Below are 12,730 nucleotides of genomic sequence, written 5' to 3'. Positions count from 1 at the left end.
ACAACACACCTGAATGAAGATGCTGCGCCTGCCGAAGGGTTCATGCTTTGTAATCTCTTTATCTGAGCTGCTCAGCCAGCGTCTAAAGGGGACAGAGAGCTAATCTCTATGGGAACATTGGGTAACACCGTTGCATAATGTTTCATCTTCGCAAAGGCCAGGAGATCAACCTTGGCTGCATAACACTGCCACTTCTCTCACCCAAGGTTGTGTTGTGCTGAACCAAATGATTCTGATCATATACACTGCAGATACAAACACAAGTGCAGTTGCATTTGACGTCCGTTGTATCCTCTTGGCCTCATTTTTGAAGTGATGTTAGCCATTTGAAGGGATTAGGACAGACCTAAATTAAAACAGGATTAGAGTTCATGACACCACCTTAATCCCGCGTCCCTCAGTGAAGGAGGCGATGGTGAAGACAGGGAGAGGTGAGCTGTGAGGGGTGTGGTCAGGAAAGCCCGTACTCCCGTACCATCCACCTGACTGGCGGCTCAAACACACCCTTCCCCTCCTGAGTTGTGGGCATCAGTGTACAGTTGTCTGTTAGAAAGGACACAGAAGGAAACTGTTGCGGCACCGCTCGGCTCACTAGGATAAGACTGTCTCGTATGATTTTTGCACAAATTGTGTCAGACTTCAGCATGTGAGTGAAGACTTTTTTTGGTCTAAAAGAAGGACTTTGCTTTTTCTACTGCTGCTTGCAATGAATTCCTCAGCTGTGTTTTGATGCAGAGCAGCAATTTGGACACTTGGTAAGAATCTTGTTTTCCATATTCATTTTCTACACTCATCTCTTTGTAAAATGTCTCCTGTCTTATTGCAGTCATTTGAGGGTTAGACGTTTCTCCATTAATATGCAATACAATGTGTGTAGTCTTAAAATCTTAAGTGATGTGGCTTCACAGGAAGGGCAGAATATTTATGTGTGATCTTAGAGGACATTCACTAATTTTAAAATGTAGGGTTCCATTGAGCAAATACTCACCAGTAGGCCTATATGTGATGTCTCAAATGCCTGCTTCCTCATTATGTTACTGACTTAGACCCATTTCGCATTTAGTGTTTCCTGTTAAGCTGTGTTTAATGTCTTTTTTAACATATTACATATACATATACTTATTAGCAATGTTCAAGGAAAAGAAAGTAAGCACTGTGTGTCCAAACCATGAGCCGGTAAAGACCTGATGACGTTGTTGTGTTTTTGAAGATGACCCTATCTTCAGCCTGCTGCAGAAATGCCTGGAGGCCAGTACCAGGTGACGAGCTCCAAGCTCCACCACAGCCTCTACAGCCTGACGGACAGCTCTGATGCGGGCCCCGAGGATGAGGTGTCCCTCCCCGAGGTGCGCCTCACCCCCCTGCAGAAGCTCACCACTGACATGTGCAAGGACGAGAACACCATCAAGGAGCTGATCATAGGCCGCAGGGTGGGCTTCTACAAGGTCCGTGGGGAGATCGGCTGTGGGACCTTCTCCAGGGTCAAGCTGGCTTTCCACGCTCTGACTAAAGGTAGGTGTTTATGCTGTCCATCCATCACACCTTTGTTATAGAGTCCCATTTCTTATCTTTGCCTGTGGTCCTTCACTGTTTAGCCCCGTTATTTTATTTGAGATACACAGAACACCTTAAGGAACCTTAACTGGATGCTGTTGTTAAACAACATAGGAAAAACTTTCGTCAGTAGAGTTCTGCACAAACCCAAAACAGAGACTCAAACCAAGCCCATACCTGTGTCTCATAGACCCGACCCGACCCTACTGAACCCGACGTATATTGCCAAATTTGAGAGCAGAACCCTACCCAAAGCTATAAAGCTTGCTTTATTTCATTCATCAATATGCAACGCATTGCCTATAGTTGCTGTCTTTCTCATCACGCATTGCATGTGCACTTGGCACAGTCACAAAGAGACATTTCTTATGAAATTACATTTGATAATAACCCAAACCCCAAGCTTTATGCAGCAAAACCGGCCGAATCCGACTCCAAACCTGATCCTTTGTCGGGCTTCAGGTCGGATAGTAAAAGTCTAGTCCTTGCTAAGGCTGCTGCTACTGTTTTCATTATTAGGTCATCTACCAATTATGAACATTAACGTCTGCATTGCTGATGACTGTAAAATGATTTTGTTTACCTTTTTGTAATCCCAGACAGTGTAAAAAAAATTCACAACGCCACAGTGATGTAATAAATAGCAAATGGTAGTAGTTGTAAATGGCAACACAGCAGAGTATTTCAACCAACTGTAGGAAATGTGAAAGTTTCACGTATTGTCCAAACATGTTCAACTGTAGCCATTTAGCTAGCTGGTGCTAATGGTAGTTAGCACAATTACTGTATGCCTTCAGCTAGCTAACTATTGCTAAATTAAGTAGCATATTTAAGAAGCATTTGCTACCCTAGCTGTGTTAGCTAATCATACGACAAGTCTCCGCATTTGACCATTTTGATTAGCTGCTGTGTGACTATTCTCACACAGTTATAGACACTCTGTTATTTTTATCTTTAGTGAAACAAACCATTTAAAGAGTCCATGGTGATGTTTTCAAATGTCTTGTTTTGCCAGACCAACAGTCCAAAACCCAGAGATATTTAATTTACAATGATATAAAACAGAGGAAATTGTCACATTTGAGAAGTTGGAATCAGATATTGATGTTGGCTTCAGTGATAAACCAATTATCACAATTGTTGATGATTAATAATCTGTTGTAATTGACTAATTGTTTCAAACCTCCTGTCGGTTCAACGATCCAAACACCCAACAGTATTCAGTTTATAATCAAACGTAAAATCCTCAAATTTAATAAAACTTGAAGCAGCTTGTCCTGACTAGCTTTTTTACCGCGTCCCCTTGTTGACAGCCAGACTGCTTTTTAACGTCTCCATGTCCCTTCATCTGTCCTCCTCGTAGACAAAGTGGCCCTGAAGATCCTGGATAAGACCAGGTTGGACACTCAGGCCCAGCGACTGCTCTCAAGGGAGATCAGCAGCATGGAGTTCCTCCTGCACCCCAACGTGGTCCGCCTGTACGAGGTGGTGGAGACGCCGAGCCGCCTCTACCTGGTGCTGGAGTACGCAGGAGGAGGAGACCTCCACAACAGGATCTGCACCGAGGGAAAAGTGTCTGACAACGCCTGCAAGATCATCTTCGCCCAGATCCTTTCTGCCATCAAATACATGGTTAGTGACGTAGAAACATTTCCGAGCTCATGCTGTTATATGTATTTATCCTAATAAGTCATGTTAAAATATGAAAAAGAAAAGCAGCACATCCTCACGTTAGAAAAGCTGATCCAGGTATCTCTTAAGTAGGAAAGACACAAGACACAGGTGCACCCCTAGGTAATTGCCATAGCCAATATTTACCCAGCAACCCATCGAGGAAGATGGTAGCAGCAGGCCTTTTTCACTGGAGACGTTTTGACACGTCACAGTAGGAAACTCACAGGTATAAAGAATACATTTAGTGATGGCTGGGTTCCATTCAGCTGCTTTGGTTTCAGGGTCCTGGTGTTGTGCGTGCTGGTTCACTGACACGCTTTGAGCCAGTTAACTAAACCACTCATTTCAGATATGAAAACAAAGATGGCTTTAAAATTCCTACCCAGACTACCTGTACATTTTGGAGAGCTTTGGAGAACATTTACATTTCTTTTCACTTCCAAGTTGTCTTGATTTGTTATGAGGAAACGGACTGGTTTAAAACTCCTGATCACATGTGACAGACTCCATTATAATTCTAATTATAGTTATAATTATATATATATATAATTATATAAATATCATAATTATAAAGATGTAAAGTCCCCAAAGTCCCACAGAAAATCTGTCATCTCAGATGTGTTCGATATTTAGAAATATCTCTCTTGTATGTTTCCGCGTGCAGCACGACATCAACATCATCCACCGGGACCTGAAAGCGGAGAACGTCCTGTTCACCAGCAGCAGCTGCGTGAAGGTGGCGGACTTTGGATTCAGCACACGGGTTTCAAACCGCAACAACACCCTCGACACGTTCTGTGGCTCGCCGCCCTACGCCGCCCCGGAGCTCTTCAGGGACGAGTGCTACCTGGGGCCCCCGGTGGACGTGTGGGCCATGGGTGTCCTGCTTTTCTTCATGGTGACCGGCACTATGCCGTTCAGAGCTGAGACCATGGGGAAGCTGCGGCGCTGCATCATCGAAGGTGCCTACGCCATTCCCCCCTGGGTGCCCGGCCCCTGCCAGAGGCTCATCAAGGGCATCTTGAAGACGGTCCCCGCCGAGCGTTACGCCGTCGACCAGATGCTGGGCTGCGATTGGCTCTTACCTGTGGAGTTTCCCTGGTCACTGGTGCCTCACGAACCAGCGAGCGCTCTGCAGAGCCTGCTGGAGTCAGAGCACGGGGACCTGGAGGGGGAAGAGGAGGAGGAGGTCAGGAGCTCGCTGGAGGAGCTCGGCTTTACCGCGGAGCACCTGCGGAACAATCAGACCAAAGACAGCCGCAGCCCCGTCACCGGGGTTTATCGAATCCTGCTGCACCGAGCCCAGAAGAGGAGGGGCTGCGACACTCCCCCTGTGGTCCGAGGGATGGTGAGGGACCCCAAGAGGGAGGGGCTCCGGGCCTACAGGGGCCTCAGACACACCTCCAAATTCTGTGTGCTTTCATAACAGACGGGTGGAGGTTTGGTGGAGTTTTTATACAGATTTCTTTTATACAAATGAATAGTAGTAGTGATTTTTTTTTACTTCACATTGTTTGTGGGACATTGAGTTTTTACTGTCAAATGTTTTTTCACACTTTGTAGATTTGATTACATTTGTTTTACTCCTTCCAATGCATCTATCTGGAATAGCCTTAGGTATATGTAAAAGTGCCTGATGAAATAAAAGTTGTGAAAGCATATAAATTCAACTAAAGAGTGATTTTTCCTTCTCAAATGATTTGATTTGAAGGACTTGTAGAGGCCTGAAGGGGTGAAAGTGTCCAGTATTTGTTTAAACGTTCAGCCAAACAGCCCATAATCAGTTAGTTTACAATGATAGAAACCCCCCCCAAAAAAGCTGCACTGGTTAATGATTCATTTTCTGTCCATCCACTAAACCTTTCATGCAAAATATATTTGCAACTCATTCAACCCTTTCAGTCCTTTAGAGTGCACTGAAGGGGTTTGGTACGCATGGACAACACTGTAAGTTTGTCTAAGGGAGAAGGGGGCAAGCTTACACCCACTTAAACCAATCCTGTCTCTTGAAAAAGACTCTTATTGTTTATGAAAAACGAAATAAAGACCCTGATGCGTTTCATTGTTGAGGCGCCGAGCAGGTGGCCGCCGCTGCACCCAGACCGAGCAGGCCTCGCGCCTTTGTGTTCTGTTTACCAAAGTTTCACTAAGTGCGTGCTAGTAAATAATAGTCCCTGCAGCAGCTGGCAGGACACCAGATGATACTCAGGACCCCCCCCCCCCCCCTCCCCCCTCAGTCTCCACAACCGGACCAAACCAGCCAGAACCAGAAATCCGGCTGCCCCCCCCCTGGCACTGGAAACTGACAAGTCTAACCCCCCCCCCCTCCTCCCCTTCGACTCCTCCCAGTCCTGCCCTGCCCGACCCCCACCTGCAGGACGCGGCAGATGGCGCGGCGTGGCTGCGGAGACATCTGCAGGCCAGACAATGGGCGCTCTGTGCGGACCGCTGGAGCTGACGGGCCCCGGAGCTCCGCTATTGTGCGCTGCGCCATACACATGCAGATGAGGACTGCTGGTCTGGAGGGACGGCAGCGAGCAGATGACAGGCCTTAGCGCCTTCCATGCAAATCTGCTGAGTTTTAAACTTGTGTTAGTTTCATAAACGCCCCCCCCCCCCCCCCCCCCCTCTTCACTCCCGCCTCTCTGACCCCTCACCACCAACACACAAGGCACACAACCCTCTGCAAGAGAAAGGGAAAACACAGCACTGCAGATAAATATATGATCTTTTTGTTTTATTAAGCATTGTTATGGCTTCCAACAATTCCCGACGTGAAACTGATAGAGATAGAAAACGTGTTTCTTTCCAACAGGATCACAGCATCATCAGTCAAATCTTTTCTGTCGTCAGTACATAATGAAATGTTTCTAAGAATATAATCTTACAATGATCATTTTCTCAACATTAACTTCATTTAGCCCTTTCCTAAAGTGAAACCTTTAGAGAAGAGACTTTTTTGTTTTAGAATATTTTTTTTTTTTTTTTTTTTGTCATCGTTAAATTTCTAAAGTGAAACCTTTAGAGAATTAAGACAATTCTGGAAAGTGGGAAACATTTCCGCTGATCGCAACTGTTGTCGTGTTGCTCAGCAAAGAGGACGTCTTCAAAAAGTCCCTTTTTGATGACGTCTCTTTCTCAGCACCGCTTCTTCTCCTGCTGCGCGTGCTTCAAGGCGCGAGCTCTGCTCTGTGGACGCACAGGACGCAGAACTCGCTTCTCCTTCCTCTCCAAACCTCATCCGCACAAAGAATGAGGGTCGATGCGTCGCTCTTGAGGCATGCCTGACCCCATTCACATAAAGAATGAGAGTCATCTTGGCACGGACGGGACAAGAGGCGACGGTTCACGGGGTGGGGTGGTGGTGGTGGGGCCCACTCGGGGCCGGCGCCGTGCTGCCTGGACGGGGAATCCTCCTCAGGAGTATCCAGGGATGAGCAGAAACAGTGTCATCCTGTTCATCAGGATGAGTATTTCCAGACGAGAAGCTTTACAGCATCTGAGCAAGAGGGGAGCCGAGTCTCCGGATCAACGCTCGGGGAGGTTGATCTCGGGAACCCAGTCGTTCAGGCGGCGGCTCTCCTCACAGAACAGGTGCAGCTTCTCCAGAGCGGGGTCCTCCCAAGACCCGTCGGCTGGGTTCTGTTCAAGAGGAAAGAGGAAAGAGGCTTTAGTCACACAGTTTTCTTTCACCAAAGCGTCACGTAGAGACTTCTGGCGTGAGTTACGACAGCGGGGTCTCGCTTGCTCAGCTCTACGTACCGTGATGAGGACGCAATGGGTGTCTTCGAGCTGCGCCGCCTTGTCGCCAACAATCTCAGCCAGACGCTGCATGTCGCTCACTCTGACGATGCTGATGTCGTTGTCGAAGCAGAAGGACTGGATGAGGGTGAAGTGGATCTGCAGGGCGATGTCACACTCGAACTCCTCATCCGTGGCCAGGACGCAGAAAGACACGCTGTCCGGGTCACTGTGGGGACACAGAAAAGGGAGAAAAGCTCGTGAGATTTCATTCCAACAACAACAACAACAACAACAACAAACAACAGAGGTCATCTTCAGCCGAGAGTCTGACTTACAGGTTCATAACTTTGGCGCACTCGTAGACGCCGACGGTGAGGGAGTCGTTGTCTTTGGCGGACACCAGCACCTCCTCCAGGGCTTTGCCGGTGCACTGAGCGCGCTCGGCGGGTTTCTGGATCAGGACCTCCTCGAGAGTCATGATGAAGATGATGACGAAGAAGATATTCCGCAAAAAAAAGGGAAGAGCTTTGGAAGAGTTGGGTCGGAGAGTAAATCCGAGAAGGAGCAGAGTGCCTCTGAAGCTGCAGCCCGCCCCCTCTTATACTCTCCAGCTCGTGCGGCGCAGTGAAAGCCCTGCGCTCCCATTGGCTGAACGCTGAATGGTGTATTGGTATGATAATGCCATTGTCGCACTCCGGCTCGTGGCAGATTGATGGGGGTCATCGAGCCACGCACGCCCCCACCCAACCCCCCCCCCCCTCCTCCTCTGGGCGCATTGGCCTGGCCCTGAAACTAAAAATAGCTTCATTAAAACAAAACAGGTTTGGTCACTCTGCAGCACTTTGGTGCACATTAGAGAAGACGCGGCGGGTGACTGTAGCCGCTGAGGTGCATTCTGAACACCACTTGCGCTTTTACATGCGTTCATGCAGAACATGCACAGAAGCTTCATATTGTCCGTTTTTGGAAACGCAAAAGCTATTTATAGAACAGTTACGGCCCCATAAGCCACCTTTCAAACTTTAAAAAAAAAGAATCTCATTCAACATAAATCGTGACAAACTCTCAGTACTGTTTTTTTTGTTGTTGTTGTTGTTGTTTTTGTTTAGTTTTTTTTTGCCTTTCAGAATTTTGGTTATTTCAGCAGCAACATGGAGAAAGTGTGAAGCACTTTCAACCCCCACCCCTCTCTCTCGGCTCCCCCCCCCCCCCCCCCCCCCCCCCGAGCAGCAGAGAGAAAGGGCAGGTGGATGATGCCATCTGTGGACTCGAGGCTGGCCATAAAAACGGCCCCATTGTGCGCACAGAAGCCCTTCTATTATCACGGCCCCCCCATACAAATGCAAATGACCAGCGCGTGCCAGAGCCCTCTGAGTGCTGCGCAATCTGCGCTGCTGGCCCAATGCTGACCACGTGGCCATCAGCTGTCCGGAAAATCCTTGCTCGGTTTTTTATTTATTTACTCTGGGGAGTTCAGGGGCCGCACGGGCTGAATACTATAGGGGGGAAAAAACTTGTGAAGTTTATTGAAGCTTTGTTTTGTTTTCTTTTTGTGCGTAGTTCCAACAAATGTCTTCATCTGTGATTTTATTTAAACTTATTTCTGGCAACTTTCTGTTCATTTCCGACCATTTTTACGCACCAAGAAACTTTAACGCACAGCTCTGTTCCATCTGTTCCACACTGACTGAGCTGTTTCTCCCCTGCACCTCCTGCTTATTTGAGTATATTTAGTATTTGGTGTGTGGATCCACTAAATGTCTCTATCTGTGGTTTCAAATAAATGTGTTTATGACAACTTTCTATTACTTTTCATGCATTTTTACGCACGACGAGAACTTTTACGCACGGCACGCATCTGACAGAGCAGTTTCTCCCCAACGGCTCGTGCTTAGTTGGTTCTATTTTATCTGCATAATAATTGAAGACACATCAGGTCAGGCCTGCTGCCACTGCGTAAATAGAGGAGGGTGGGGAGTGGGGGTGTTGTGGAGGAGAGGCGGTGCAGGAGACACAGGTTGGCGGTGATTGATTCAGCGCTATTGTTCTGCGGAAGGCAGAGCGGCAGATGGAGGACTGTCGCTATGAGGGACACCCCCTCCTCTCCTCTCTCCTAAACCCAGGTCAACCCCGACCCCGGGGCGCGCCGATCTTTTGTCTACAAGTCTCCACATTCGCCGGTCTGCTGTCTGAGTTTCGATTACATTTGACTGCCAAAGAACTTTCACAGTGAAGAGTGTTATCTCCAAAATATGCCAGACGCGTAAAGGCAGATAAAAAAAACTTTCAGTTTGAGCTGTAAACACGTGCGAGAATGCCCGAAGTGTGTTTTGCTAAACAACAAAACCCTTATCTACGCGTTACTGCAGCGACACGGTCATTTGTTTGTGTCTGCCTCGCTTTCGGTTTCTGGCCCGGCGTGCTTGCAAACTCATCAGCGCGTCAGCTGGCCGAGAGGCTGATTTGGATCCGGCTGATAGAGGCTCACACACTGAGCTATTTTTGGAAGGATCAACTTGCGTGGCCACAGGGCGGGCGGGCGCGTGCAAATCGATAGCGACCCATTGTTGCTGAAGCACATCTGCCAGACGGAGGCCTCCCCGGCAGCGCGCGACAGGTGCTGGTGGGTCAAAGCTCTGTTCTGGTGACCTGCGGCGACCAAGTAAAGCCCTGAACCCCTTTGTGGGGATAGAACGTGTCTGAAGCTGCAGGATACGATGTTTACACATTTGGCTTCTGGTGTGTGCAAATATGACTTGGGGTTAGGGGAAACAGGCGGATCTTTCATATGGAAAGGGATGATATGATATATATAAAAAAAAAACAAAACGGACGAAACGTAACAAACTTGTGTGTGATTAAGTTAAACTTCTGCGCTCGGATTTTGTTCAGCCTGAAGACTGAAAAATCATATTTGCAGCGGAATGGAAAAACTGCCATCACGCCCAGCAGGTGCTGCCTGACTTCCTTTGTCCACCCCCCCCCAACCCCCCCACCCCTGCGGACAGATGGTATCTCTGGGTTGCTATGGAGAGTGACTCAGACAGAGAGATAAAGCATGCAGGCATCTCCAGATGCCACGCGCCTCAAGTGAGGCCCGGCTTTACGCATGCAAAGCAGCGGCGCGTGCCACTGCCCAATCTACAAAAAATAGTTCATGCAGGGAAATTGGTCATGAGTTATAAAAGTCTGTCTGACATCCAGTGCAATCACACAGGTATATATACATATATATATATATATATATATATATATATATATATATATGTATGTATATAAACGTTCTGTACTTTCATTAGAGGCATTTTAAGGACCACACCAGCATTTTGTGCTGTATGTACTTTTCATATTTGCTGGCCATTTTCAAATGCAGGCTGTACAGCTATAAGTTGCCTTGGCCACACTGCAGTACAGGAACATTCAGTGCTAAAATCTCATTCTGAAACAACCCCCCCCCCCCCCAAAAGAGAATGTCCAAAAGTCAAAACAGCTTTGACAAAATAAAAGGTCTACATGAGACTTCATTTGAGAAACTTTAACTGTAGATTGTCAGAGAACAATATTGAATTCAGACTTTTATTTTGGAGGTTTTATAGAAAACACAATGCAGAGAAAAAGTTATTTCCTTTGACATGAATGTAGCTGAAACCTTCAAGAAGAGTTACATTCTGTTTTGTTCATTTCTTTGCAGTCAGAGAGTCTGCTAATTGATTGTGTGTCGTGTAGAAATGAATGGAAGGCAATGGCTGACCAGACCGGTAGGGAATATACATTTTTAAATCTGATCTTGCATCTTGAAATGTGAAACAACATGGAAGGACAATAACAAAACAAACCAAATGTAGCACTTCTTGTGCTGCTCAAGGCAGCCATTGGTTTACATTAATCTTGCTCTGTGCAGCATGAAAATCAAATAGCAGGCTTTTGTGAGTTGCTTGAGGTGTTTGAAGTTGTTATAAATGTGCCGATCGATCTGAAAAGTCTGAACTGATTACCTTACAACTAATAACGTGGAAAATGAATGGAAATTAAAACACAATGGCACGGTTTGCACAATGTTCAGCTGTGATGTAAAGGACTATAGAGGTGAACATGGAGAACCCCTTGTATGGTCCAAAACTTTGAGGACTTTGAGGACAGCAGTCTGGTCTTCCTGTGTGGTTTCATTATTCCTGTAAGCTGAAAGGCTCATTTGAAGGTCAGAGAGTTTCTACATCTGATCCTTTCAACCAAAGCTACCCCCGACTTTCTAAGACTTTTCTATAGGCACGCGTCCCTGAGGGTGGGGTGGGGGCTGCAGGCCTGTTGTAGCCATTGTGCCCCAAACGGCCAATCAGAGAGAGAGCGTGTGCCGGGTCTGCAGTATAAATACTGGCAGATCCTTAGAAGCAGCATAAACACTTCTTCTCTGGACTTTCTGACCACATCAGCTAAACTGTAAGCTTAATCATCACCATGCAGTCTCCTGGAAAATCTCTGAAAGAAGCTCTGCTCAGTGCTCAGAGCGAGGATCGACTCACTGTTGGAGTCTACGAGAGCGCTAAAATCATGACTGAGTAAGTAAACCAAACGTGACTTAAATATGACTTTGCCGTTCTCGCTCAACACTCAACATGATCAACATCGAACTGCAGCAATTAACACGAGCTGACTTTTCTTTGTCCCCACAGTGACCCGGACAGCGTGTCTTTCTGCGTCCTGGCCACGGATGAGGAGTTCGAGTGTGACATCGCCCTGCAGATCCACTTCACCCTCATCCAGTCCTTCTGCTTCGACAACGACATCAGCATCGTCAGAGTGAGCGACATGCAGCGTCTGGCTGAGATTGTTGGCGACAAGGCGGCGCAGCTCGAAGACACCCATTGCGTCCTCATCACGGTACGTAGAGCTGAGCAAGCGAGACCCCGCTGTCGTGACTCACGCCAGAAGTCTCTACGTGACGCTTTGATGAAAGAAAACTGTGTGACTAAAGCCTCTTTCCTCTTTCCTCTTGAACAGAACCCAGCCGACGGGTCTTGGGAGGACCCCGCTCTGGAGAAGCTGCACCTGTTCTGTGAGGAGAGCCGCCGCCTGAACGACTGGGTTCCCGAGATCAACCTCCCCGAGCGTTGATCCGGAGACTCGGCTCCCCTCTTGCTCAGATGCTGTAAAGCTTCTCGTCTGGAAATACTCATCCTGATGAACAGGATGACACTGTTTCTGCTCATCCCTGGATACTCCTGAGGAGGATTCCCCGTCCAGGCAGCACGGCGCCGGCCCCGAGTGGGCCCCACCACCACCACCCCACCCCGTGAACCGTCGCCTCTTGTCCCGTCCGTGCCAAGATGACTCTCATTCTTTATGTGAATGGGGTCAGGCATGCCTCAAGAGCGACGCATCGACCCTCATTCTTTGTGCGGATGAGGTTTGGAGAGGAAGGAGAAGCGAGTTCTGCGTCCTGTGCGTCCACAGAGCAGAGCTCGCGCCTTGAAGCACGCGCAGCAGGAGAAGAAGCGGTGCTGAGAAAGAGACGTCATCAAAAAGGGACTTTTTGAAGACGTCTTCTTTGCTGAGCAACACGACAACAGTTGCGATCAGCGGAAATGTTTCCCACTTTCCAGAATTGTCTTAATTCTCTAAAGGTTTCACTTTAGAAATTTAACGATGACAAAAATATTCTTTAAAAAAAAGTAATCGAAAAAAATATAATATCTAAAGGTTTCACTTTAGATATTTAACATTGAGAGAAAAAAAAAATACAAAAAGAAAAAATGAAAAA

General features: G+C 47.4%; 3 protein-coding genes across 4 annotated transcripts; 2 read left to right on the top strand and 1 right to left on the bottom strand.

Annotated features, from left to right (window-relative positions):
* Nucleotides 1-1,238: 1,238 nt before the first annotated feature.
* Nucleotides 1,239-4,654, top strand: nim1kb (NIM1 serine/threonine protein kinase). Its single transcript, XM_070924954.1, has 3 exons — nucleotides 1,239-1,512; nucleotides 2,918-3,186; nucleotides 3,893-4,654. Exons 1-3 carry the CDS (start codon nucleotides 1,239-1,241, stop codon nucleotides 4,652-4,654), a joined length of 1,305 nt encoding a protein of 434 aa, XP_070781055.1.
* A 2,102-nt stretch (nucleotides 4,655-6,756) lies between these two features.
* On the bottom strand, nucleotides 6,757-7,450 carry gadd45gb.1 (growth arrest and DNA-damage-inducible, gamma b, tandem duplicate 1). Of its 2 annotated transcripts, none has more exons than XM_070924439.1 (3): nucleotides 7,308-7,450; nucleotides 6,987-7,198; nucleotides 6,757-6,863 (listed from the first exon to the last, which is right to left on the bottom strand). In XM_070924439.1, exons 1-3 carry the CDS (start codon nucleotides 7,448-7,450, stop codon nucleotides 6,757-6,759), a joined length of 462 nt encoding a protein of 153 aa, XP_070780540.1. The 2 variants fall into 2 exon arrangements, with proteins under 2 accessions (XP_070780540.1, XP_070780539.1); XM_070924438.1 differs by having other exon boundaries at nucleotides 6,757-6,870; nucleotides 6,991-7,198.
* Nucleotides 7,451-11,427: 3,977 nt separating this feature from the next.
* LOC139301040 (growth arrest and DNA damage-inducible protein GADD45 gamma-like) lies at nucleotides 11,428-12,084 on the top strand. The gene is made up of 3 exons (XM_070924301.1): nucleotides 11,428-11,528; nucleotides 11,643-11,850; nucleotides 11,971-12,084. The coding sequence occupies exons 1-3, from the start codon at nucleotides 11,428-11,430 to the stop codon at nucleotides 12,082-12,084; spliced, it is 423 nt and encodes a 140-aa protein (XP_070780402.1).
* Nucleotides 12,085-12,730: the final 646 nt, after the last annotated feature.

Source organism: Enoplosus armatus, chromosome 18 (assembly GCF_043641665.1).
Source record: "Enoplosus armatus isolate fEnoArm2 chromosome 18, fEnoArm2.hap1, whole genome shotgun sequence".
Classification (NCBI taxonomy): Eukaryota; Metazoa; Chordata; class Actinopteri; order Centrarchiformes; family Enoplosidae; genus Enoplosus; species Enoplosus armatus.
The sequence above is the reverse complement of the archived record's forward strand: the minus strand, read 5'-3'. Positions and strand labels throughout refer to the sequence as shown.